We start from the raw sequence: 24,395 nt of genomic DNA on the forward strand, positions 1-24,395 counted from the left end.
TAAAATTTCTCCTCTTTACAGTTCTGCACAGCTTAGTCTTACTCTTCCTGAAAGATGTGTTAAGAACAAAATCTGTGAATAGTTGTACAGTAGATAAGTAAAGGCATGAATCATAAATCTCGATGATAATGTATATTTGAATTATGCTCAAATTACTTATATTTGTATTCACAGTGTTTGATTACAACAGCTAGTATAAGGTTGAGCTTGTATTTACTATTTTCATAGTAAATGGCCTCTGAATGGTCAAGCCATAGAATTGTATGGGGTAAACTGTATAAAAATTGAAAACAGGGCCTCTTTAAGGAGATAAATGGAATAACTCAATCAATGTTCTGTGTGCCAGTTAGAAATAAAACTTTTGGAGTTCCCGTCATGGTGCAGGGGTTAACGAATCCAACTAGGAACCATGAGGTTGCGGGTTCGGTCCCTGCCCTTGCTCAGTGGGTTAACGATCTGGCGTTGCCATGAGCTGTGGTGAAGGTTGCAGACGCGGCTCGGATCCCGCGTTGCTGTGGCTCTGGCGTAGGCCGGCGGCTACAGCTCCGATTCAACCCCTAGCCTGGGAACCTCCATATGCTGCTGGAGCGGCCCAAGAAATAGCAAAAAAAGACCAAAAAAAAAGAAATAAAACATTTGTTGGTGAAATGGAAAAATAAATAAAGCTTTATGTTTTCTTCACCTTTTTTCCCCCCACTCCTTTGGCATGTGGAAGTTCCCAGGCCAGGGATCAAATCTGCAACACAACTGTAACTAGAGCCACAGCAGTGCCAGTGCCAGATCCTTAACCCACTGAGCCACAGGGGAACTTGTTCTGTAGCTTTTTTGAGAAGTTGGATAGAGGGTTAGAATGGAAGAGTTTGTGAAAATGTATGGAATACCATTTGATGTCAGATACACTTGATATGATTGTTTGGGAGTTACTCTAGGATAGGCTGGCAGTGCAGTTAGTGTAATGGAAATCTGCAAAAATAGGGATTGACAAAACTTGTTAAAGTTTACTCCAGAAAATGAAGAATTTCTTAGGCAAGGTGGTGAATTCATTTTACTGAATTTAGAATCATGAATTTAAAATAAGGTTAAATGTAATTGTAATGAAAAATACCATGTCTTGTTTCTTAGAATGTACAACAGTTGAGAAAACCAGCAATACAAGTAGGAATCTCCAGTTACCAGTGCCTTTTGCCTCCTATGCTTATAAGGGATGAAAACCTGGCTCCCATATTACTTAAATGCAACAGTAGTCATAAAGTAAACACTTAAGAGCGGAGTAGGAGGTAGAACTCAGAAGTGGAGGTTTAAATGTATATATTGGGCATATAAAGTGTATTTTAATAGATAATTGGATGGCTTGGTTATGGGATTAATTTCTAGGTTTTTGATGCCTGTTATTGCTGAGATTGACTTAGGCATATAACCTTGATGTAAGAAGAGATCAGAAATGAAGTGTATTTAATCAAGTACTCTTTTTTGCTCTTTAGAGCCACACTTGCATCATATGGAAGTTTCCAGGCTAGGGGTCTAGTCAGAGGTACAACTGCCAGTCTGCACCACAGCCACAGCAACACCAGATCCAAGCCTCGTCTTTGACCTACACCAAAGCTCATGGCAACCCTGGGTCCTTAACCCACTGAGCAAGGCCAGGGATCGAGCCTGTGTCCTCATGGATACTAATCGGGTTCGTTACCACTGAGCCACAGTGGGAACTCCTAATTAAATACTCTTGACACTGTCTCTTTAGTAAAAGACTTGGCGGCCTGCTTATAGCGTTGAGTGGGTTGAAGAATTGTGTCTATAAGAGAAGAGATGTAAAGCCTTGTTTTTTTTGGCTGCACTTGCAGAAGTTCCCAGGCCAGGGATGGAACCTGTGCCACAGTGTGACAGCCCTGGATCCTTAACTCACTGGGCCACCAGGGAACTCTAGGGGTATAAAGCTTGAGTTTGCATTTTTGCTTTAGCCTTTCAGATTTGCCTTTATCTTTTGCAGCCTCCAACTGGTACAGATACTATGGTTAAGGCTGGAGTTAGCACTAACATCAGTACCAAGCACCAGTGCATTACTGCTATGAAGGAGTATGAAAGCAAGTCACTAGAGGTCAGTAAAACGCGATTCTGTTGGAAAGCAGCTTTTCGAATATTTAACTATTTTTTAGGATTTATGTTAAAAACTAACGTCAAATTATTTTTTAAAATTAATGTAAAAAAAACCAAAAAATAAAATTAGTGTATTATTTATAGGTATCTGTTGTTTTAGATGGAGGTGACATTCAGTTTGCATATACCAGTACAGTTCTGTTAATGATCTGTTCTGATGGGCTCTTGCTCGTATGTCTGGGCAGTGTGTGCTCGTGCATGTGTTTTTACTAAGGTCATGAGTATGCAACATAGTAAGTTTTTGCTAAGATAACCCAGCCGTGTAATCAGGATCTAGATCAAAAACAGAAAGCATCCCCGGCATCCCGATAGCCTCTTTGGCTTCTGCCCATAGTCGCAGTCCTCACTTTCCAGAGGTAGCCAAGGTGTCCTGGCTGCTCATGTTTTGCCCATTTTTTAACTTTGTGTGGATGCAGTCTTACGTTATATACTCTGAAGTCTGTCTGTCAACACTGTGAGGTTTATCCGTGTTGCATGAAGTTACAGGTTGTGCATCATCGTTGCTGTGTCATTGTACATTTTGACCGTCAGGTTGTTGCTGCTCTTGCTTCTTCTGTATCCCCAAATGTGCCTGCTTCATTGGAGTATATAGAGACACCCTCACTTGTGAGACAAAATTGTTAATTAAAAGATTTTGTCCCTTCTTTTCCTAAGTTTTCTGAATTCCACAGAATCTTCCATGTTGCAATCAGCTAATATTCACATTTGGAGTAAGACTGGGCAAAATTATTGTCTAAAGGAAAGTATTATTGTCTGTAAAAAAAAATTGAAATTGAGATGTCCCTTGGCCTGTAGTTGTGGTCTTGCAGTAGTTGTAGCATAGATTTAAATGTCCGTTCTACGCTATTGAAAATACTTTTCTGTAAGGATACTAAGTTAACCATTTAGCCATTTTTTGTTTTTTAGTCATAGTTGCTGTGGGAACATAGAAATCGAAAACTAAATTCAAGTATTTAATCTCCTGAATGTTTCTTGGCTGTGCGTTAATTTGGGCTACGTTTTCTCTCACTCCAGGAACTTCGCTTGGAGGACTATCAAGCCAACCGGAAGGGCCCACAGAACCAGGTGGGAGCAGGTACTGCGACTGGCTTGTTTGGGTCTTCGCCGGCCACCTCCAGTGCGGCAGGACTCTTCAGCTCTTCGACCACAAATTCAAGCTTTGCATATGGTCAGAACAAAACAGCCTTTGGAACCAGTAAGCACTTGGCATCATATTGGGCCGTATCAAGGAGGGAGAGACACCTGAGTGAAATATAACTGTCATTTGGTGATTAAGTGCTTTGGAGAAGAATGATGTGGGGATGCTGGAGGAATAAGGAATGCGTGCGTGTGTGTGTGTGTGTGTGTGTGTGTGTGTGTGTGTGTAGAAATGTAGTGTTAAGTGTAGATGGTTAGGAAGGGCTTCACCAGTAGGTGGCATCTGTGCTGTAAACTGAGGAAAGTGAGGCTGTGCAGATTTCTGACGGGGAGGACAGTCCAGCTAGAGGGGACTAGAAGCCTAAAAATCCTGAGTTTCTGCCAAAGTGAAGAGGACGAAGGGATGTACTGGAGGATGTGGGGACTATAATACATATCTTGTAGGGCTGGTGTCAAGATGTGAGTTTTTATTTGAGATGGGAAACCATTAGTGGGTTTAGAACGAGAAGTCATGCGATTATGAAGAAAGAATCTTTCTAAAGCGTGCTGTATTAGGAGTAGATTGTAAGGGGCAGGGATGGAAGCAAATCAGTTAGAAAAACAGCTGTCCCTTTCCACATGAGAGATGGTGGTGGTTTAGAGAGAACGGTGGTGCTATGGAAATGATAAAAATGTCAGAATCTGGACCCAGTTTGAATGTACAGTTGATGGGATTTATTGATGGATTGAATTGATGTGGGTTTGTTTTTTTGTTGTTGTTGTTGTTTTGATTTTTAGGGCCACGTTAGCGGCATGTGGAGGTTCCCAGGCTAGAGGTCAAATCAGAGCTATAGCTGCTGGCCTATGCCACAGCCACAGCAATGCAGGATCTGAGCCGTGTCTGTGATCTACACCACAGCTCACGGCAACGCCGGATCCTTAACCCACTGAGCGAGGCCAGGGATCAAACTCACAACCTCATGGGTCCTAGTTGTATTTGTTTCCACTGCGCCACAACGGGAACTCCTGATGTGGGATTTGCATGAGGGGAATCTAGGATGGTTACTAAATTACCTTGTAAAAATACTGCTTTTGCAAAGATACTACATATATGATATAAAGTTTAGGAAATGCAAAAAAAGTGCATAACCAAAGGTCTTTTCTTTTTTTAGCCCTAGCCACCAGTTTGCCTCTGTAGAAACGAGCAAAAGTTAGATTTTTTTTGTTGCCTTATAGAGATATATACACACACAAACACATAAATTGATACATGTTTAAATGGCATTTACATTCTTCTCAATTTTGGTCTTCTGTGATTTAGTTTAGCTACATATTCATTATTAAGTACTATTATTTTGTCACACCCTCGGCTGGATATACAGCTTTAAAGAGAAAGCCCCCATTCTCAAGAAACCTTAGTCTAATAAGGTTAAAACACACACGTAGACTTTAAGTGTAGTATGATGTCTTGTAAAATAGACAAAAGGTGTGGGCTTGCAAAGGAAGCTTACTTAGCCCAGCCAAGAGTCTTTTTTTTTTATAATCATAAAAGCTTTTTAATTGTTTTAATTATTTTTTAAAAATTTTAATTACAGTTGATTTACCGTATTCTGTCAGTTTCTGCTGTACAGCAGAGTGACAGTTATACATACATACACATTCTCTTTCTCACGTTATTCTTTATCATGTTCCATCACAAGTGATTGCATACAGTTCCCTGTGCTAGTCAGCAGGATCTCATTGCTTTTCCACTCCAAATGCAGTAGTTTGCATCTACTAACCCCAAACTCCCAATCCTCCTCCTCCCTCACCAACCACAAGTCTGTTTTCATGTCCATGAGTTTGTTTCTTTTCCAGCCCAGATTCTTGAGGTCAGAGTGTTGCCGAAGGGATTAAAGTCTGAACCAAATCTGGAGTTAGGTGAAAAAAGATGGAAAATGAAATGGTTATTAGTTTGAATAGTGAATGAATGTTGGGTAATTTAGATATGTAATCTCTAACATAGACTGTTGCAGTAACAAGGTAATATGAGGTTGGGAGGGTTTTTTTTTTTTCCCTCATTTTTCTTTTCTTTATTTTCCTGAAAGGTACAACTGGATTTGGGACAAATCCAGGGGGTCTCTTCGGCCAACAGAATCAGCAGAACACCAGCCTCTTTAGCAAACCATTTGCCCAGGCCATAACCACTCAGACCACTGGCTTCTCCTTTGGTAATACCAGCACACTAGGACAGCCGAGCACCAACACCATGGTAAGGAAACAGGTCTTATTTGTAGAGCTGAGCAACGAGGCTCTTAATTATGTCCAACTAGAAAGTTCGTCCCTACTGCAGTTCTTAAGGGTTGACGGGTATATGTAGTAAAGGGAAGAGAGCAAAGTTTTGAATAATTAAGACATAGATTCCAGTCTAGGCTCGACTCTGTATTTAATGAGAAGCTATTGAGTAAGTCACTTAACCTTTTTCTGAGCATATTTTCTTACCACTAGAAGTTGCTTAGTGTGTCGGAATTGGCCGTACTGAAGCTGTACCTTAGGACATCGGCTCCAACCAGTCTGTAGAATATGGGAGAAAATATTAACTGCTGGCTGTATTTCAGAATATTCTTTCAGCTCATTCCCTTAAGCAGAGTCAGGCAAAGAAGTTTAGTTCATTAAAATATAGAGGGAGAACTACAGTTCAGAGCCATATTGGATAGTTGCTGCTTCTGTCCAGATAGTAATAAAGTCCTTAACAGTCGTTAACAGCTTTTTTCTAGCGATTCTTGTAGGGAAGTATAAAATTAAAGGTTAATTTGAGGTATGATTTATGGATTAGAATCCTTGAAATTTACCTGGTCTTAAAATTAGATACACTGTCTTTGATTTTAAAAAAATGAAACCGGAGTTCCTGTCGTGGTGCAGTGATTAATGAGTCCGACTAGGAACCATGAGGTTGCGGGTTCGATCCCTGGCCTTGCTCAGTGGGTTAAGGATCCAGCATTGCCGTGAGCTGTGGTGTAGGTTGCAGACGCAGCTCAGATCCCTCGTTGCTGTGGCTCTGGCATAGGCCAGTGGCTACAGCTCCGATTTGACCCCTAGCCTGGGAACCTCCATATGCCTTGGGTGCAGCCCTAAAAAGTAAAAAAATCCCACAGAAACTAATGGCACACTAAGAGTTTCCTGGTGGCTCATCGGGTTAAGGATCTGGCATTGTCACTACTGTGGCTGCTTACTGCTGTGGCATGGGTTCGATCTCTGGCTCAAGAACTTCCACATGCCAAAGGCATGCCCCCCCCCCCAAAAAAAAACCCTGGCAAACTGAATTCAGCAACGCATAAAGAGTATTATACAGGAGTTCTCATTGTGGCTTTCTGGTAACGAACCTAACTAGTATCCATGAGGATGCGGGTTTGATTTCTGGCCTCCCTCAGTGGCTTAAGGGTCCAGTGTTGGTGTGAGCTACAGTGTAATCCACAGATGTGGCTCAGGTCTGGTGTTAGAGTGACTGTGGTGTAGGCCAGCAGCTTCAGCTCCAATTCAGTCCCTAGCCTGGGAACCTCCATATGCTGCAGTTGTGGCCCTAAAAAGGCAAAAGAACATTTAAAAAAGTAAAAAAGATTATGCACTTTGACCAGTGGAGTTTATCCTAGGAAAGTTGGTTCAACATATTTTCATATTAATGTCATGCAAATCAGGGGAATAGAATTGAGAATCCAGAAACAAATCCTTGACGTTGATTGATTTTCAACAAGAGTACTAAAACAATTCAGTAGGGGAAGAGTAATGTTTTCAACAAATAGTGCTGGGTTGATGATTTTCCACATGCCAAAGAATGAGGTTGACCTTTTCCTCACAGTTGTGATAACTATAAAAGTTAATCCAAAATGGGGAGTTCCTGTTGTGGCCCAGCAGAAAGGAGTCCGACTAATATCCATGAGGATGTGGGTTTTATCCCTGGCCTCCCTTAGTGGATCAGGGATTCAGCGTTGCTGTGAGCTGTAGCATAGGTCACAGACGTGGCTTGGAACCCCTTGTGGCTCTAGCCTAGGCTGGCAGCTGCAGCTCTGATTCAGCCCCTGGCCTGGGAACTTCCACATGCCTCAGGTGTGGCCCTAAAAAGAAAAAAAGAAGAAGGAAATCCAAAAGAATACCTAGAGATGGGAGAAAATATTTTCAAGTCATACATCTCATGGAGGACTTGTATCTAGAACAGTAAAAAGCTGTTATAATTCAGTAATAAGATAACACATTACAAAAATGGACCAAACACTTGAATAGACATTTTCCCAAAGATGCATAAATAGCTACTAATCACATGAGAAGGTACTCAGTATCATTAGGCATCAGAGAAAGCATATCGATACCACAGTGAGATCATTTATATCCATACTAGGAAGGCTATAAACAAAACATAGTAATGAGTGTTTTCAAAAATTTGGAGGCGCTCCCCTTTGGCACAGTGGGTTAAGAATCTGGCATTGTCACTGCAGTGACTTGGGTCCCTGCTATGGTGCAGGTTTGATTCTTGGCCTGAGAACCTCCACATGCTGCAGGTGTTTCCCCCCCCCCCCCCCCGAAAAAACAGTATTTGGAGAAATTGGAAGCCTCATACATTGCTGGTAGGAGTATAAAATAGTGCAGCCACTTTGGGAAACAGTTTGGCGATTCTTCAAAATTAATGGAGTTTCCATTTGACCCAGCAGTTGCCCACGTTGGCTTTTCTTCAAGAGAAATGAAAATACAGGGACTTTTATACAACTGATCATAATAACCAAAAGGTCAGTGTTGAATGTATAAACAAATGTGGTACATCCACACAATGGACTGTTATTCCTCCATAAAATGGAGCGGGGCGCGCTGATCATGCTACAACGTGGATAGACTTTTAAACATGCTCTGTGAAAGAAGCCACTCAAAAAGAAAGACCACATTTTGTCTGACTCCATTCATGTGAGAGAAGGGACGAGTCTGTGGAAACGAGGTAGATTAGTGGTTAGTTACCTAGGTGTGGAGAGTGACTGCTAATGGGCCCAGGGTTTCTTTTCAGAGTAATCAAAATGGTCTAAATTTAGAGTGGGGATGGTTGCACAACACTGAACATAGAAAAAAGGCACTGAAAAGTCCACCTGAGGTAGATGTTAGGGTATGTGAATTATGTCTCAGTAAAGCTCTTTAACACTGCAGTGAATTCTCAATTCATCTTTATCACTGCAATATTTTTCTTCTGTTGATTGGTGAATGCATTAAAAAAAAGATCTTGGAGTTTCCATTGTGGCTCAGTGGGTTAAGAAACCTGACAGAGTCTCCGTGAGAATGTGGGTTTGATCCCTGACCTTGCTTAGTGGGCCAAGGATCTGGCATTGCTGTAGCTGTGTATAGGCTGGCAGCTGCAGCTCTGATTCACCTCCTAGCCTGGGAACTTCCATGTGGTGCAGTTGCATCTGTAAAAAGAAAAGAATACATAAATAAATATTTAAAGATCTTAAACATTAGATGACACAAATTTTGCGTATTTGAAATGTATGTAGTTTTTTATTTGTGTGTGTGTGTGTGTGTCTTTTTAAGGTTGTGCCTGCGGCATGTGGAGGTTCCCAGGCTGGGGGTCGAATCAGAGCTGTAGCTGCCAGCCTACACCACAGCCATGACAACATGGGATCTGAGCTGTGTCTGTGACCTACACCACAGCTCACGGCAACACCAAATCCTCAACCCACTGAGCAAGGCTAGGGATTGAACCCATGTCCTCATGGATACTAGTTGGGTTCCTAACTTCTTAGCCAGGATGGGAACTCCCTCCAGCTCAGTATTAATAATAAGTTCTTTTGGCATAACTCTGAAAATGAAGCACCTGTCATGCCGTTTTCTTTTCCTGTAGCAACCCTGTTATTTCTTAGAGAACAAGAGTTAGGGTAGTCTTTATCAGTGTCCATGGCTTGGGCGCCCAGTAGGCTTAGATGATAGACACAGATTTCAGATCTTGCCAGGAGCTGTAAAGTATATATTACATCTGGGGCAAGTGTTTAATGCTCTGAGCTTTATTTTCTTTTGGAAAATGGCCTTGCTTTTCTGGGTTGTTGTGAAGAAATGTTCCATGTAAAGCATTCAGCATAATATCTGTCATGTAAATGTGAAAAAAAAAATGGCAGCTATTCATCTAAGACTTTTTAAAGACAACTGACGATTACAGAGTATCTTATAATCTGGATTACCTTTTGCAGGGTCTATTTGGAGTAACCCAGGCTTCGCAGCCAGGAGGACTTTTTGGGACAGCAACGAACACCAGCACGGGGACAGCGTTTGGAACGGGAACGGGTCTCTTCGGGCAGACCAGTACTGGATTTGGTGCCGTTGGTTCGGTAGGTTCTTACAGTGGACTGTGGTGTACCGATGTGTGTAACTTTCTTAAAGGAATTTCTAAGAAACATCTGTCCTTCAAATAGTTTTATTGTGTATACTGCGTTAGTTGATACTGATAGTAACTGAAAGCTGGTGCAAAAAAAAAAATCAGATAATTTATAATAGGTTTATTTTCTAATAGTAAGTTCTTTTTTAAACTTCTTTGCCTCAATACTTGTGTGCCTCAAATCAGTTTACTTCTGATAGCAAAATATCACTCTAGTTAAATTTTGCATCTGAATTGAGATGGTTTTGCTCTTAAAATCAGGTAATTTCTTATTTCTATTTTGGGTGATAAATTGGTATGATATTTGTTAATTAAATATTTTTAGTGGTGATTAAGCTGTTAAAACTGTTAGTTTAAACCGTTAATGGAAAAAATAAATTAAAAAAAAAACTGCTAGTGTTCTCACAGTTTTCATGCTGTTGGGACTTAACTGAATTTTTTCCCTTGTTAAGTCATGTAGGTAAAAAAATTACTACTTAGGGAAGTTCCCTTGTGGTGCAGCAGGTTAAGGATCTGGCATAAGAAAGAAAAGTCCCTTAAGTCATGTGGCTGTTTTTATGGAAATTGAAATCTGTTATTTCTTAACTTTGTTTTTGTCTTTGTTTGTTTGTTTGTTTTGCTTTTTAGGGCCACACCTGCAGTATATGGAGGTTCCCAGGCTAGGGGTCAAATTGGAGGTACAGCTGCCAGGCTACGCCAGAGCCACAGCAACGCAGGATCCGAGTTGCGTCTGTGACCTACACCACAGCTCACAGCAACACCGGATCCTTAACCCACTGAGCAAGGCCAGAGATTGAACCAAGGCCTCATGGTTCCTAGTTGGATTTGTTTCCACTGCACCACAATGGGAACTCCATTATTTCTTAACTTTGGATTGCTAACTGAGGTGAGAATTTAGAAAATTATATAATGCTTCAGAAATTTCTCTCTTTTTTAATGTCCTTACCTATGGCACGTGGAAGTTCCGGGGCCAGAGACTGAATCCTAGCCACCACTTCAGCAACACTGTATCCTTTAACCTGCTGCGCCAGGCCAGGGATTGAATCCACGCCTCTGCAGTGACCAGAGGCTCTGCAGTCAGATTTTTAACCCACTGTGCCACAACGAGAACGCCAGAAAGTTCTCATTTTTAAACAGTTTTATTGGGCTATAATCGACTTGCCATATATATATAGTTAACCCTTTTGAAGTTTAAAATCCAGTAGTTTTTAGCGCAGTCACAGATTATACAGCTATCACCATTGTCAATTTCAGAACATATTTGTCACCCTAAAAAGAAATCTCATCCCCATCTGTAGTCACCTCTCATTCCCCTAAATCACAGCAGGCTTGTCACCTATGGATTTACCTGTTCTGGACATTTCATATAAATGGAATTATATTTTTTGTGACTGATTTCTTTCATTTAGCATGATGCTTTGAAGATTCATCCATTTTGTAGCATATTTAAATTTTTTTATTGTAGCTGTTTGTACTGACAAATTCAATACATGATAACATTTCTGTTACCAGGTAAAAAATATTTGCCTTGTTTTTTTCCTTTGTCTCACTGAGATATGTTTGTTGAGGGGCTACCATTAACTTCTCCAGCTAGGAGTATTCTCCATAAGGTTAATCTTGATTACATTAGTTTATTTTTCTGAGACCATTAGTCATCCTTCTTCATACCTTTTTCGTAAAAATGATGGCGTCTTCTCTTCCTTAGCCCAAACCCAGTCTGGGATACCTGCGGTAGCCTCTGTTTCCTGTGTTGGGAGCGTATCTTTATACTGCTTACATTCGCCTGTGTTGTGTTCTTTTTAGACCCTGTTTGGCAGCAACAAGCTTACGACCTTTGGAACCAGCACAACCAGTGCGCCTTCATTTGGTACAACCAGTGGCGGGCTCTTTGGTAACAAACCAACCCTGACTTTAGGAACCAATACAAACACTTCCAATTTTGGTACATATAAAAAGCAGGTTTGACGCTCTTACGGTTACACTGACTATGCCACACATCATCCTCCTGATTCACATGACTGAGAATATTTAAAAATTCTCAGGTAAGCGGTGGCTTGATATGAGGTCCTGGAGGGAAAGGTTTAAAATCAAGGACGTGGGGTGAGATGTTTAGAAGAGATGTATATTGCCTTAACCTGATTTATATTCTCTTGACTCCCTGCTTTGGATAAAATGGGGCATTTAGCACATACAGTAGGACCTTACAGAATATTGATTCTCTACTGGAGATAAATATTTTTTTGAAATGAGGAAACATCATTTTCTTTGTATTACCTCACCAGCAATTGAGAAGCCGTAAGTTTTTTTTTTTTTCTCTGCACTCTTGGCACATGGAGGTTCCCAGGCTAGGGTCTAATCGGAGCTGTAGCCCTTGGCCTATGCCAGAGCCACAGCAACGCCAGATCCGAGCTGTGTCTATGACCTACACCACAGCTCACGGCAACGCTGGATCCTTAACCCGCCAGGGATTGAACCTGCAACCTCATGCTTCCTAATCGGATTCGTTAACCTCTGAGCCATGACGGGAACTCCAGCATGGGTATCAATTTTGTGTACTTGTTTCTTTCTTTTTTGCTGCATCCATGGCATGCAAAAGTTCCTGGGCCAGGGATTGAACCCAGGCAGTGACAACACTGGATCCTTGACCTGCTAAGCCACTGGGAAACTCCATGCACTTGTTTCTTGTTTGTGAAATAGGACGAAAAAGATACTTAATGGTTAAAGCAGTGTTTTTCAACTTTTAGGTCTTTTTAGGGCCGCACCTGCGGCCTATGGATGTTCCCAGGCTAGGGGTCCAATCAGAGGATCCAAGCCACATCTGTGACCTACACCACAGCTCATGGCAATGCCTGATCCTTAACCCACTGAGGCCAGGGATTGAACCCACGGCCTCATGGATACTAATCGGGTTCGTTAACCCCTGAGCCACAGGAACTCCAGCTTGTTTTTTTTTTTTTTTTAAATCACTGTCTTCCCTCTTCCCCAGAGAGCCTTTGTGGACCTTTCCATTTTCTCATCCCATGAGATTTTAATACTGCACATATACTGTGTATCTGTTAATGCAGAGTGGCCCTTTGGAAAGTCATAAACCATCTTATATCTATGATTTTTTTCTGCCCCTTAAGAACTAGTTTTGGGAGTTCCCTGGTGGCCTAGTAGCTTAAGGATTTGGCATTGTCACTGCTGTGGCCCAGGTTCAGTCTCTGGCCCCAAAACTTCTACATGCTGCAGGTGTGGCCAAAAAAACCCCAAACAGCTAGTTTTGCTCCTTTTGAAAATGCATGTTTTTTTGGTGGACGCTTCATGTTCAGAGTTAAATATATTTTCATTCTGACAAGGTGTTTGTATAGGCTGTGCTTGATAAAATTTGCTGGACCAGAATAATATTTGATGTTATTCTATGGTTTCAGATTTCTATTTGTTTAGAGTGTTTGTTATGTAAATATAGTTATACTCATGTTGAGTGATTAGAAAATGAAAACTCTCATCTTTATTGGATAAGGCTTACTAACTTACATGCTGAATTTGAATTGTCTTTTTTTTTTTAATCTTTAATGTAGAGTAATTGCTCACTAAAAGTTTATTAGTAAATTAAACAAGGAGTAAATGGGGCCCTGGATGAATCAATGGTTTCAGAATGGCAAATTTTGTTTCACTCTCAGATGAACTTAGCATTCCATTACTACCCTAGAGGGATCCGAATCTGCTAAGACTTTGTGTTTGATGTTCGTATTTTCTTGGAAAGCAGTCAGCTTTGATGTCGTGGGCAGGGGTAATCTTCTGATATGGAAATAAGTCATATAACAAATCTGAAAATAGAGTAAGGTTACACAAAAATCTGTAGCTTCATTATGTTACTGTTAGGTGCATATCACGCAGCATGGGATTGTGTTTCATTAATGGTGGTGAATATCCATAGAGTTAAGTGTTGGAGTACTTGCTACAATTGATGTTGCCACATCCTTAAGTCATTTTTTTAGATCATCAGTTCATTTTCTTAGTAATTATTCCTAATAGGAATTAGTTTAAGGTTGAGTGTATGGCAGTATTAATTTCTGAATGAAGTAGAATAGGATTGTTTAAGGAGAGAAATTACAGGCAAGTTGTCAGCACTTGTGAGCAACAGTTTAAAGAGGTTGATCTTTTGGGTATTGATAAGCTTGTACTGGGTAATAAATTATTGGTTCTTCATGCTTCGTGGAAGGAGACAGTTGAGCTATTTGTGTACATAAACATCTGTTTTTTTAAGCCAATTTTTAAGAATTGGATAGAATTGACATGTAACATTAATTTGTGTACATAAAAATCTGATTTTTTTGAAGCCGATTTTTAAAAATTGGAGATGGAATTGACATAATGGTCCAATATTTTTATATATTGTGAAATGACAACCACCTTAAGTCTAGGTAATAGCTGTCATCATATATAATAGATCAATTTTTTTTCCTCGTGATGAAAATTTTAAGATTTACTGTTAGCAACTTATTTTTTCTTTTTTAAGTAGTCAGACTCATTTTCACTGAGCCACAATGGGAACTTCTCTTTTTTTGTTTTTTTTTTTTTTAAGAAATTTTTTTTATTTTTGGCAGCAACTGTGGCAGGTGGAAGTTCCCTGCGCCAGGGATCAAACCCATGACACTGAAGTGATGACGCCAGATCCTTAACCCACTGAACCATTATGAGCTCTTTATTTTATTGTTGTTGGTGAACTGTTTTATGAGCTCATTATTTTTGGTGGTGGTTTTTTTTTTGTTGTTTGGTGGTTTTTTTTAGGTTCCACAGATAAGTGAGGTCATAGAATATTTGTCTCTGCCTGACGTAATTCACTTAGCACTAATGTCTGTAAGGTCTATCCATGTTGCACAAATGCAAAGATTTCATTATGTTTGTAGCTAGATACATTGTAAATATTACATGTTGTACATAGATATATATATGTACATGTATATGTCGTGCATATATACGTTGTTTTTCTTTAGCCATTAATCATTAATGTACACTTAGGTTGCTTCTATGTCTTGGCTATTATATAGAATACTGCTATGAATATTGAGGTGCATATGTCTTTTCAAGTTAATGTTTTCATTTCTTTGGAATACATACCTAAGAGTGGACTTGCTGGAGTGTATGGTAGTTTTTAATTTTTTGAGGACGTCCCGTACTGTACTCTTTTCCATCGCAGCTGCACTGTACACTCCCACCAATGGCGCAGGGGTTCCCTCTTCTCCACATCCTCCCCAGCACTTGTTATTTGTTGTCTTTTGAATAATAGCCATTCTGAAAAGTGTGACCTGATACTTCCTTTTGGTTTTGATTTGCGTTTCCCTGATGATGAGTGATGTTGGCCGTCTTCATGTACCTGCTGGCCATCTGTGTGTCTTATTTCTTTATTTCTGCCACACCCACAGCATGTGGCGATTCCTGGGCCAGGGATCAAACAGCAGTAACCCAAGCTGCTTCAGTAACAATGCCAGATCCTTAACCTGCTGCTCCACAGGGGAACCCTTGGGTGTCACCTTTAGAAAGATGTTTATTCTGATCCTCATTCCATATTTTAATTGCATTGTTTGGGGGGTTTTTGCTATTAAATTATTAATAGCTATTATTATTAATTCTTTATATAGTTTAAATTTTAACCCCTAACAGATACATGATTTGCAAATAATACGTGATTTGCCAATATTTTTTCCCCTTCAGTACATTGCCTTTTCATTTTGTTGATTTCCTGTATTGTGCAGAAGCTTTTTAGTTTTGTAATAGTCCCACTTGTCACCTTTGCTTTTGGTGTCAGATGCAAAGATCATCACCAAGATAGATGTCATGAGCTTACCCCCTCTTTCCTTCTAGGAGTTTTAGTTTCAGATCTTATGTTCCAATTTTTAATCCATTTTGCGAATGGTCTAGTTTCATTCCTCTGCATGTGACCGTCCAGTTTTCCCAGCACCATTGATTGAAGAGACTGTCCTTTCTCCGTGGTGTATTCTAGGCTCCTTTATCATAAATTAATTAACTGTTAATTCATTTTTCTTAATTTAAAATTGTTTTGAAATTTTCAGATAAGAATCTGAGGAAATGTGTGGTATAAACAGTGTAAGGTGGGACTTACTTCCCTCCTGTGGGTTTGAGATAGTTCACAAGTACGGTGTTTTCTGTTGTTTATGTGGCTAAGTTAATTTTGGTTAAATTTTAACTCAGAAAGATCAAGAACATATCCAAGAATATTTTCTTTCTTTCTTTTTTTTTTTTTTGTTAGGGAAATTGATTGTGTTTGAGTAAGCAGTTCTCCATTTTTGTGGCATAGCTATTAATTAGCACAATGCAAGAAAAGATTTAAAAGGAGTTCCTGTGTGGCTCAGTGGTGACAAGGATCTGGTGTTGTCACTTTTTGACCACTGTGGTTCGGGTCACTGCTGTGGCGTGGGTTCAGTCCCTGACCTGAAAACTTCCACCTGCTGCTTCCACCTGCAGCCAAAAAATAAAAGATTTAATGAATCCATGAAATAAACATATTTAAGTCAGATTACTTACTTGGAAGTTTTTAATGGCAGGATGTGTGGCATATAGAAGTTCCTAGGCTAGGGGTCAAATCAGAACTGCAGCTGAGGCCTGTGCCGCAGCCACGGCAACACCAGATCTAAGCTGCATCTGTAACTTACAGGCACAGCCTGCGGCAATACAAGATCCTTAACGCACTGAGCAAGGCCAGGGCTTGAACCGGCACCCTCATGGAGACAAATTGCTTTCTTAACTTGCTGAGCCACAACAGGAACTTCAATATATTTAGTTGGTAATAATGGTATATATTCCAGGACACTTCCTTTAACTCTGTTATGTTTTGAGCTTGTGTCCCTTCATGGTACCTTTTAAGAAGACTTCAGGTGTTCAACAAACAGGATTTGCTAGCCAATAATGATTGATTGACGTCTTCTTTTTTTTTTTTTTCTTTTTGGGGCTGTACTCGTGGCATGTGGGGGTTCCTAGGCTTGGGGAACTGTAGTGGCTGGCCAACACCACAGCCACGCAGAATCTGAGCCACGTCTTCGACCTACACCACAGCTCAAGGCAATGCTGGATCCTTAACCCACTGAGGGAGGCCAGGGATCGAACCTGTGTCCTCATGGTTACTAGTCAGATTCATTTCCGCTGAGCCATGATGGAAACTCCCTGGTTGATTTCTTCTTAACCCAAGAGATTAATGATATGTCATCAGCTATTTTGTTGATACTTAGCTCAAAAAAAGGAGTGCAGAAACTGTGGACATACCTGAACAAAAGAGAAATAATAGCAGTAATGCGATGTGTAGGTGTCTGCAGGGACTCCTGTGGATTTTATAGGGAAATCATAGCATTTTCTCTAAATGGTGGGTCACAGCGAAGGAAGATGGTTTGTTCAGTTCTCCATCATCTCTGATAATGAAGCAGGCCATCTCAATAAAAGTTATTGATCGATTAGCTGTGTCCTTGAGTGCTCCTCTGAGCTGATCAAATCTGACACCATGAAAGCCTCTCATGTGCGATCCACACACATTAGTATTCATTCACGGTACATCTGTTCAAAACAAAAGCTGCTGTGGAGATTTTTATAGGTAATTTTTGTCTTAGCAAGAACGTACAGGTTCAGTAGAGTATCTTGTTGACGTTCTTCTTTTTTAGTGAAAGTTTGAGGGCCTTAGTTTTTCTTCTAATAATTAAACACAAAATATGGAATGGAGACTTTGAGCCTTGCATAGGGAATAGTCCCCAAGCTCAAGAATAGTCACTTTGCTTTAATGTTGGGTATTACCCTATACTGAATTGATATTTCATGTCTGAAATATAATTAAGTAAACACCGTGGGGTCTGTTTTCAGTAATCAGAATTAAACTTAAAAAAAGTTAAGGCAGGAGTTTCCTTTCCCGTCGTGGCGCAGTGGTTAACGAATCTGACAAGTAGCCATGAGGTTGCAGGTTCGATCCCTAGCCTCACTCAGTGGGTTAAGGATCCGGCGTTGCCGTGAGCTGTGGTGTAGGTCACAGATGCTGCTCAGATCCTGTGTTGCTATGGCTGTGGTGTAGGCCAGTGGCTACAGCTCTGATTCGACTCCTAGCCTGGGAACCCCATACGCTATGGGTACAGCCCTAAATAGACAAAAGACCAAAAAAAAAAAAAAAAAGTTAAGGCGTTTCCTCGTGGCTCAGCTGGTGAAAGATCCAGCATAGTATTGTCACTTCTGTGACTTGGGTCACTGCTGTGGTATGAGTTCAGTCCCTAGCCCTAGAACTTCTGCATGCCACAGGTGTGGCCAAAAAAAAAAAGTTAAATTGGCCTACCATTTAGGATTTCTGATTATCAGTAACTGAAGAGATGTGAAGCTTAGGGTCAGACTGCTTTGTTTTAAATTCCCTTGTACAGGAAATTGAGAGTTGTGTTAAAAGCATGGTTCACTCATACTTTTGTCCTTCTAGGTTTTGGCACAAATACCAGTGGGAATAGTATTTTTGGAAGTAAACCAGGACCTGGAACTCTGGGACCTGGGCTTGGTGCAGGATTTGGAACAGGTAAGGAACTGTATGTACCACAAGATTTAGGAAGTAATGCATCTTGGCTTTCTGATTGCTCTTCAACCATATACATGGAAATAAGAGGCCCTGATTTTCATTTTCACAGATTTTATAAAACATTTCCATATGCTTTACTATGTTTTAAACACTGGTACATTTATCTTAGAATCTATATTTGTTCCCTTTCTACAAAACGTTTGTCCTCTGATAGTCCTGGTCTACCTGGGATTTTTAATTTTGAGTACTTAAGGCGAGACTTGTCGGTATGATGACATTATTAACTTGAGGTTCCCCTGTGTTGTCTTTGTGACAGGGATTTGAGACCCTGAACTGTTTATTAAGTAGGCCTTATTATCCTAATAATAATGCAGCAGTAAGAGCACATGCTGAAGTAGTTAGCAAATATGCTGGTGTTTTTCAAGGACTGTGCAAGCTTTTCAGTTCTTTTCACCTTTTTATGGGGCTAAAATCTCAAGCCTTTGTCTCTGTTTCTGCTGTTGATAATTGTTTTAAAAGGCCTTTAAAGACATTGTCCCTTCTGTCTGCCTAGCTGTTTTAAACAACTAGCGGGGGTGGCAGTCATAAAAGGAGTGAGTGCTTTACAGTTTGATAAGGCGGTTTAAGCCTACCATTCACCTGACCATGGTGCAGTCATTTGGTTGGAAACCATTTATTTCCATGTCTCTGCTTCTACTCTTCAGTTATCTCTCATCTCCTTTTAGTAGAACCTAATTTTGTACTCTGTGAGCTATTTCTTTTGTTTAATGTTTAAGATAAAAGATATAAGTACTTTTTAAAAAATTCGGCCTTGCCGAAGTATCGTGAAAAGTTCACATTTTTTCAGCAGTGAACTAACAGTTATGGAAAGTTTGGCATGTGTCTTGTCAGGCTGCCTTATGTACTTTTTTTTTTTTTTTTTGGCTGTGCTCATGGCATGTGGAAGTTTCTGGCCAGGTATCAAACCCACACCACAGCCTTGACAATGTTAGGTCCTTAACTGTTGGGCCACTAGGGAACTCCTTGTGTGTGTATATTTATATGTTTGTGTGTGTGTATATGCACATATATATACACACACACATACACGTATACACACACAATACAAATGTACACGTGTGTTTTTTATATAGAATTTTTGTGGTAGTCTTAAAAGGAAGCCGTATTATTCGTGAATGTTTTTTAAACCAAAGACTGAGATATATATCAGTTGGATTTTTTTTTTTTGTCTTTTGTCTTTTGTCCTTTTATGGCCGTTTACCCACACCATATGGAGGTTCCCAGGCTAGGGGTCTAATTGGAGCTTGCCCCCCATACACCAGAGCCACAGCAACACCAAATCCGAGCCGTGTCTGCAACCTACCCAGCTCATGGCAATGCCAGATCTTTAACCCACTAAGCAAGGCCAGGGATTGAACCTGCAACCTAACACTAGAATTTTAAAAATCATTGTTCATTGTGAGGTTAAGTATCAATTTACTTAACTTTTATTTATATATATGTATGTTATAGTTCTCAGTCTGTTTCATAGTATGTACTATATAGTCAGATATTTCAGGAAGTTCCCTTGTGGTGCAGTGGGTTAAGGATCCGGCATTGCTGCAGCTGTGGTGCAGGTCTCAGCTGAGGCTCAGCTTTGATTCCTGGCCCGGAAACTTCCACAGGCTGCAGATGTAGCCAAATAAAAAAGTTTCAAACTGAAAGTAGCTGCCTGCCTTAGTATTCTTTTCATTTTTTCATTTTCCGTGACATTTTGGCACATTTTTTTCCTTACATCAGTGTGTGTAATTCTAACTCATTTCTTTAGGAATAACTGTTTAGGAGTTCCCCTCATGGCTCAGTGGAAATGAGTCTGATAGTATCCATGAGGATTCGGGTTCCATCCCTGGCCTCGCTCAGTGGGATAAGGATCCGGCTTTGCCATGAGCTGTGGTGTAGGTCACAGACGCGGCTCAGATTCTGAGTTGCTGTGGCTGTGGCGTAGGCTGGCGGTTATGGCTCCAATTCAGTTTCTAGCTTGGGAACCTCCGTTTGCTGAGGATATGGCCCTACCTAAAAAGACAAATCCCTGTGTACTATTCCATTGTGTATATAAACACACACATAACAAATGAGTACCCACATACACCATAATTGTTTTAGCTTTTGATGGACGTTTGAGTTACTCGATATTACTAGCAATGCAGTAGTGAAGAGTTACATGAGTTTGTGTGTGGTAGGCCACTGTAGGATTGAATTGGGAATGATTTCAGAAGATACACAATTTTTGAGTTTGGGTCAGTCTTGCTAAACTTTAATTTGCCTTCCAAAATGAATGCCAGTTTGCTTTTTTTTTTTTTTTTCTTTTTTGCTGTGCCCACAGCATGTTGAAGTTCCTGGGCCAGGGATCAAACCTGAACCACAGCAGTGACAGCCAAATCCTTAACCCATTGTGCCACCAGGGAACTGCTGCATTTATATTTTATAAAAATGCTCATTTTTTTCATATGTTTTATATTTTGGGCTTCTTCATCTTCGTGTGCATGATGGTAGATGTTGGTATGTTTTTTAATTTGCTCTTCCCTGATTATTGGTGAAGGATAGCCTTGTATATATTTATCAGCCATGTGAATCTTTAAATTTTCTATTCATAGTATTTGGTCATTGTTTATTTTTGAGAATCCTTTATATATTGAGGGTATTCTTTTTGGTTGCATGGCAGACTTTGAGCTTTTTAGCTTATTCAAAATCTACCACATATATTTTTCAAAAAATAAAATCTAAAAAGGTCTCATTTTTGTAAAGTGTGATCCCTAAGTTTAAGCAGAATATAGCATCTGACGTAAGTATTTTCTTCTAATCCCAGAAGAAAAGTTAGCTTTGGTGTGGACTTTTTCAAGGTAGTTTTGAGTATAGACAGCTTATGAACCATAAACCTAAGCCCAGGTTAGATACTACTCTGATGTCTGTTACAGATATTTCCACCCAGTCCTCATCATTTAATTTTGTTTATGGTATCTTCATATACAAGTTTTATTTTCATGTGGTCAGAGTTATCATCCTTTCCCTTTTTGCTTTTGGGTCTTGCAGGTTACGATTAGCAGTGCTTTCTCCTATTAGTCTAATATCATAACATGGTCTGTAACTTTTTTCCTGATGCTTTTGTCTTCTGTTCCACAATAATGTAATATCTCAGTCTTTTTTTATTTATTTGAATATTTTTGGTTTCCTTGAACAATTGTACCTATCAGACAATGAATCTCATTTTTGTTGATGTTGTATATTCCTAATTCGTGCCCTGTCGATATAAACTAAAAGCCAAATACAATTAATAAAGAACTTTGCACCGCTAACCTTAGTAGTAAGAGATTCCCTAGGGAAGTGAAAATCATGAGTCACTTAGTACACACTGTTAACACCCTTTGATGATCACGTCTGCTAGGCAGACTTAGCTTTGAGGGGAATGTGTCTGGAGACTATTATGTATAAATACTTGCATTAATGAATTCTACATGTCATGGTATCACAAGTAGAATAACATGGTCGCTTTGAACTTTGTTTTGGAAGGGCGTTAGCTGAGCGGGTTTTCCTGTCTAGCTTTTTGTTTTGAATGGTAGAGACTCAAACTCAAACCTCAGTAGAAGTACGTTTTCATGTAACACAGGCCTTCAGGAGTAGTAGACTGTAGAATCTTAAATGTACAAACGCATAAAATTATTATACTCTTAGATTTAAGTGACCACTCAAACTATAAAATGTTTTCTATTCTTTGGCAAATGATACTTTTTTCTCTCAATATGCTCAGATTAAGGAACACTCATTAAATCATGGGTGCATCAGTTTCTTGTTTCTCAGTGATACTATCACTAGTACTATCAACAGTATGTCCTTTTCTTGAGAGTTACTTAGTAATTATTAAGTTTTAGGATTTCTCGTGGCACAGTGGAAACGAATCCGACTAGGAACCATAAAGTGGCGGGTTCAACCCCTGGCCTCGCTCAGTGGGTTGACGATCCGGCGTTGCCGTGAGCTGTGGTGTGGGTTGCAGACGCGGCTTGGATCCCGCGTTGCTGTGGCTCTGGTGTAGGCTGGTGGCTACAGCTCCGATTAGACCCCTAGCCTGGGAACCTCCACATGCCTCAGGAGCGGCCCTAGAAATGGCAAAAAGACAAAAAACAAAAAAAACTACTTCTTTGGTTTCCACGAAGTAATAATAAGTTTAAGGGTACATCTAGTAAAGTTTGTTACCCCAAGCGATCCACAGAATAATCTATCCAAAGCTAATAAATACCATAGATAAAATTAAATACTAATATTTATTAGGTGATTTCAAAGGAATATAGCCATTTCTACTTACTCCTTGAGCATCCTTGGAGTTTTTAGGACTGCTATTAACATGGTGCTCCTAATATATTTATTTGCCTTATGACTCGTACAGCTAATCATAAGTGTAGCACATTTTATGAATTGACATTGTCATAATCAGAACATCCCTTAAATTATGTATTATAAGTCCTTTGATGAAACATAAAAAGCAATTTGTGGAGTTCCCATCGTGGCGCAGTGGTTAACGAATCCGACTAGGAACCATGAGGTTGCGGGTTCGGTCCCTGCCCTTGCTCAGTGGGTTAACGATCCGGCGTTGCCGTGAGCTGTGGTGTAGGTTGCGGACACGGCTCGGATCCCGCATTGCTGTGGCTCTGGCATAGGCCGGTGGCTACAGCTCCGATTCAACCCCTAGCCTGGGAACCTCCATATGCCGCGGGAGCGGCCCAAGAAATGGCAAAAAGACCAAAAAAAAAAAACCACACAAAAAAAAACAATTTGTGCATAATATAAGGCAAAACTGGAAAAAATACATGTTTTTATTCTTTTGTAGGTTATTGAAATGTAGTGACTTTTAGACTGTTTCATGGTTCTTCCTTCAGGGCTAATGCAAATAGGCATTCATCCAGAACAGAATTTTTTGTCCTTATATATTTGGGTTTCACCTAAGCTTTTGTTTGGGGGTAAGGAGGTGTTTTATTCATTTAAAAAATTTTTTATTATAGTTGATTTACAGTGTTCTGTCAATTTCTGCTGTATAGCAGAGTGACCCAGTTATACACTTATATATTCTTTTTTTCATATTATCCTCCATCGTGTTCCACAAGTGATTAGATATGGTTCCCTGTGCTATAAAGCCAGATACCCTCACTGATTTATATTGTGTGTATTCTCTGAGTATAAACTTTCTATACTTTTTTTTTTTTTTTTGGTTGTGATCTCAAAGCAGTTCCCATTTGATATTTTTGACCTGGAAGTATTATGTTTGAAGTGATTTTCCTGGTAAACCATGTGTCTGTCAAGAAGCATTGATACATTAAAAGGAACTTCAGATCTTCTAAACTGCCAGTAAATTTTTGAGGAGCAGGGATGGAAAAATTTTGTTTGTTTGTTTTGTCTTTTGTCTTTTTAGGGCTGCGCCCGCAGCATGTGGAGGTTCCCAGGCTGGAGTTCCAATTTGAGCTGTAGCCACTGGCCTCCACCACAGCCACAGCAGTGCGGGACCCATGCCACATCTGCACCGTCCACCACAGGTCACAGCAATGCTGGATCCTTAACCCACTGAGAGAGGCCAGGGATCAAACCCACGTCCTCATGGATAATAGTCGGGTTCATTAACCACTGAACTATGACAGGAAATCCGGAAAAGTGTTTTTAATTTGTGCCGATAGCTTATTTAACCTATTCTAAACTAAATTCCTATCATTCTACACTTTAAAAGTCACTGCCAACAACATGGTCCAAAACAAGATTCATTAGGCTTTAAAACCTAACCATTTCCTGTAACAGGTTTCCCCCTGGTGAAAATAATTTCTTATTCCATCCATTGATTCACGCTGAAGCTTGAATCTGTTTAGTAACATCATCACAAGGCATTTGGCTTTGTTAAAGCAAAAAATTAGGTATTTGTTTGAAATAGTTGTCAAAGAATGGTATACTTGAAAGTATTACTTTTTGCTCTTCAAAGAAGACGCATTGGATTTGACTTTATATGGCCTATATGTTAGTCAAAAAGATGACATGGTAATTGGTTCACTTGAGTATTTTGATTTGCACATATTGAAATTTAAGGAGAATTGCCAATTTAAAAATTCTTTTGAAATGTGTTACTATAGGGTAGCAGTTAAGAGCCCTGGTTGTGTTGTGGGGATGCATTGAGGTTTGAAGTGCAGTTTCACCACT

At 39.9% G+C, this 24,395-nt stretch overlaps 1 protein-coding gene across 5 annotated transcripts in view; it reads left to right on the top strand.

The window, feature by feature from the left end:
* Positions 1-24,395, top strand: part of NUP98 (nucleoporin 98 and 96 precursor) — a 100,251-nt gene that overhangs the window by 23,803 nt on the left and 52,053 nt on the right. For 2 of the 5 annotated variants that reach the window (XM_047753993.1, XM_047753996.1), the window contains exons 6-11: positions 1,988-2,095; positions 3,169-3,349; positions 5,358-5,521; positions 9,468-9,605; positions 11,456-11,594; positions 18,096-18,188. In XM_047753993.1, the coding sequence (XP_047609949.1) occupies positions 1,988-2,095; positions 3,169-3,349; positions 5,358-5,521; positions 9,468-9,605; positions 11,456-11,594; positions 18,096-18,188 (823 nt within the window). The remainder of the gene's footprint in view (positions 1-1,987; positions 2,096-3,168; positions 3,350-5,357; positions 5,522-9,467; positions 9,606-11,455; positions 11,595-18,095; positions 18,189-24,395) is intronic. The other 3 variants (XM_047753994.1, XM_047753997.1, XM_047753995.1) reach the window with 2 other exon arrangements.

This window comes from Phacochoerus africanus, chromosome 11, assembly GCF_016906955.1.
Source record: "Phacochoerus africanus isolate WHEZ1 chromosome 11, ROS_Pafr_v1, whole genome shotgun sequence".
NCBI lineage: Eukaryota > Metazoa > Chordata > Mammalia > Artiodactyla > Suidae > Phacochoerus > Phacochoerus africanus.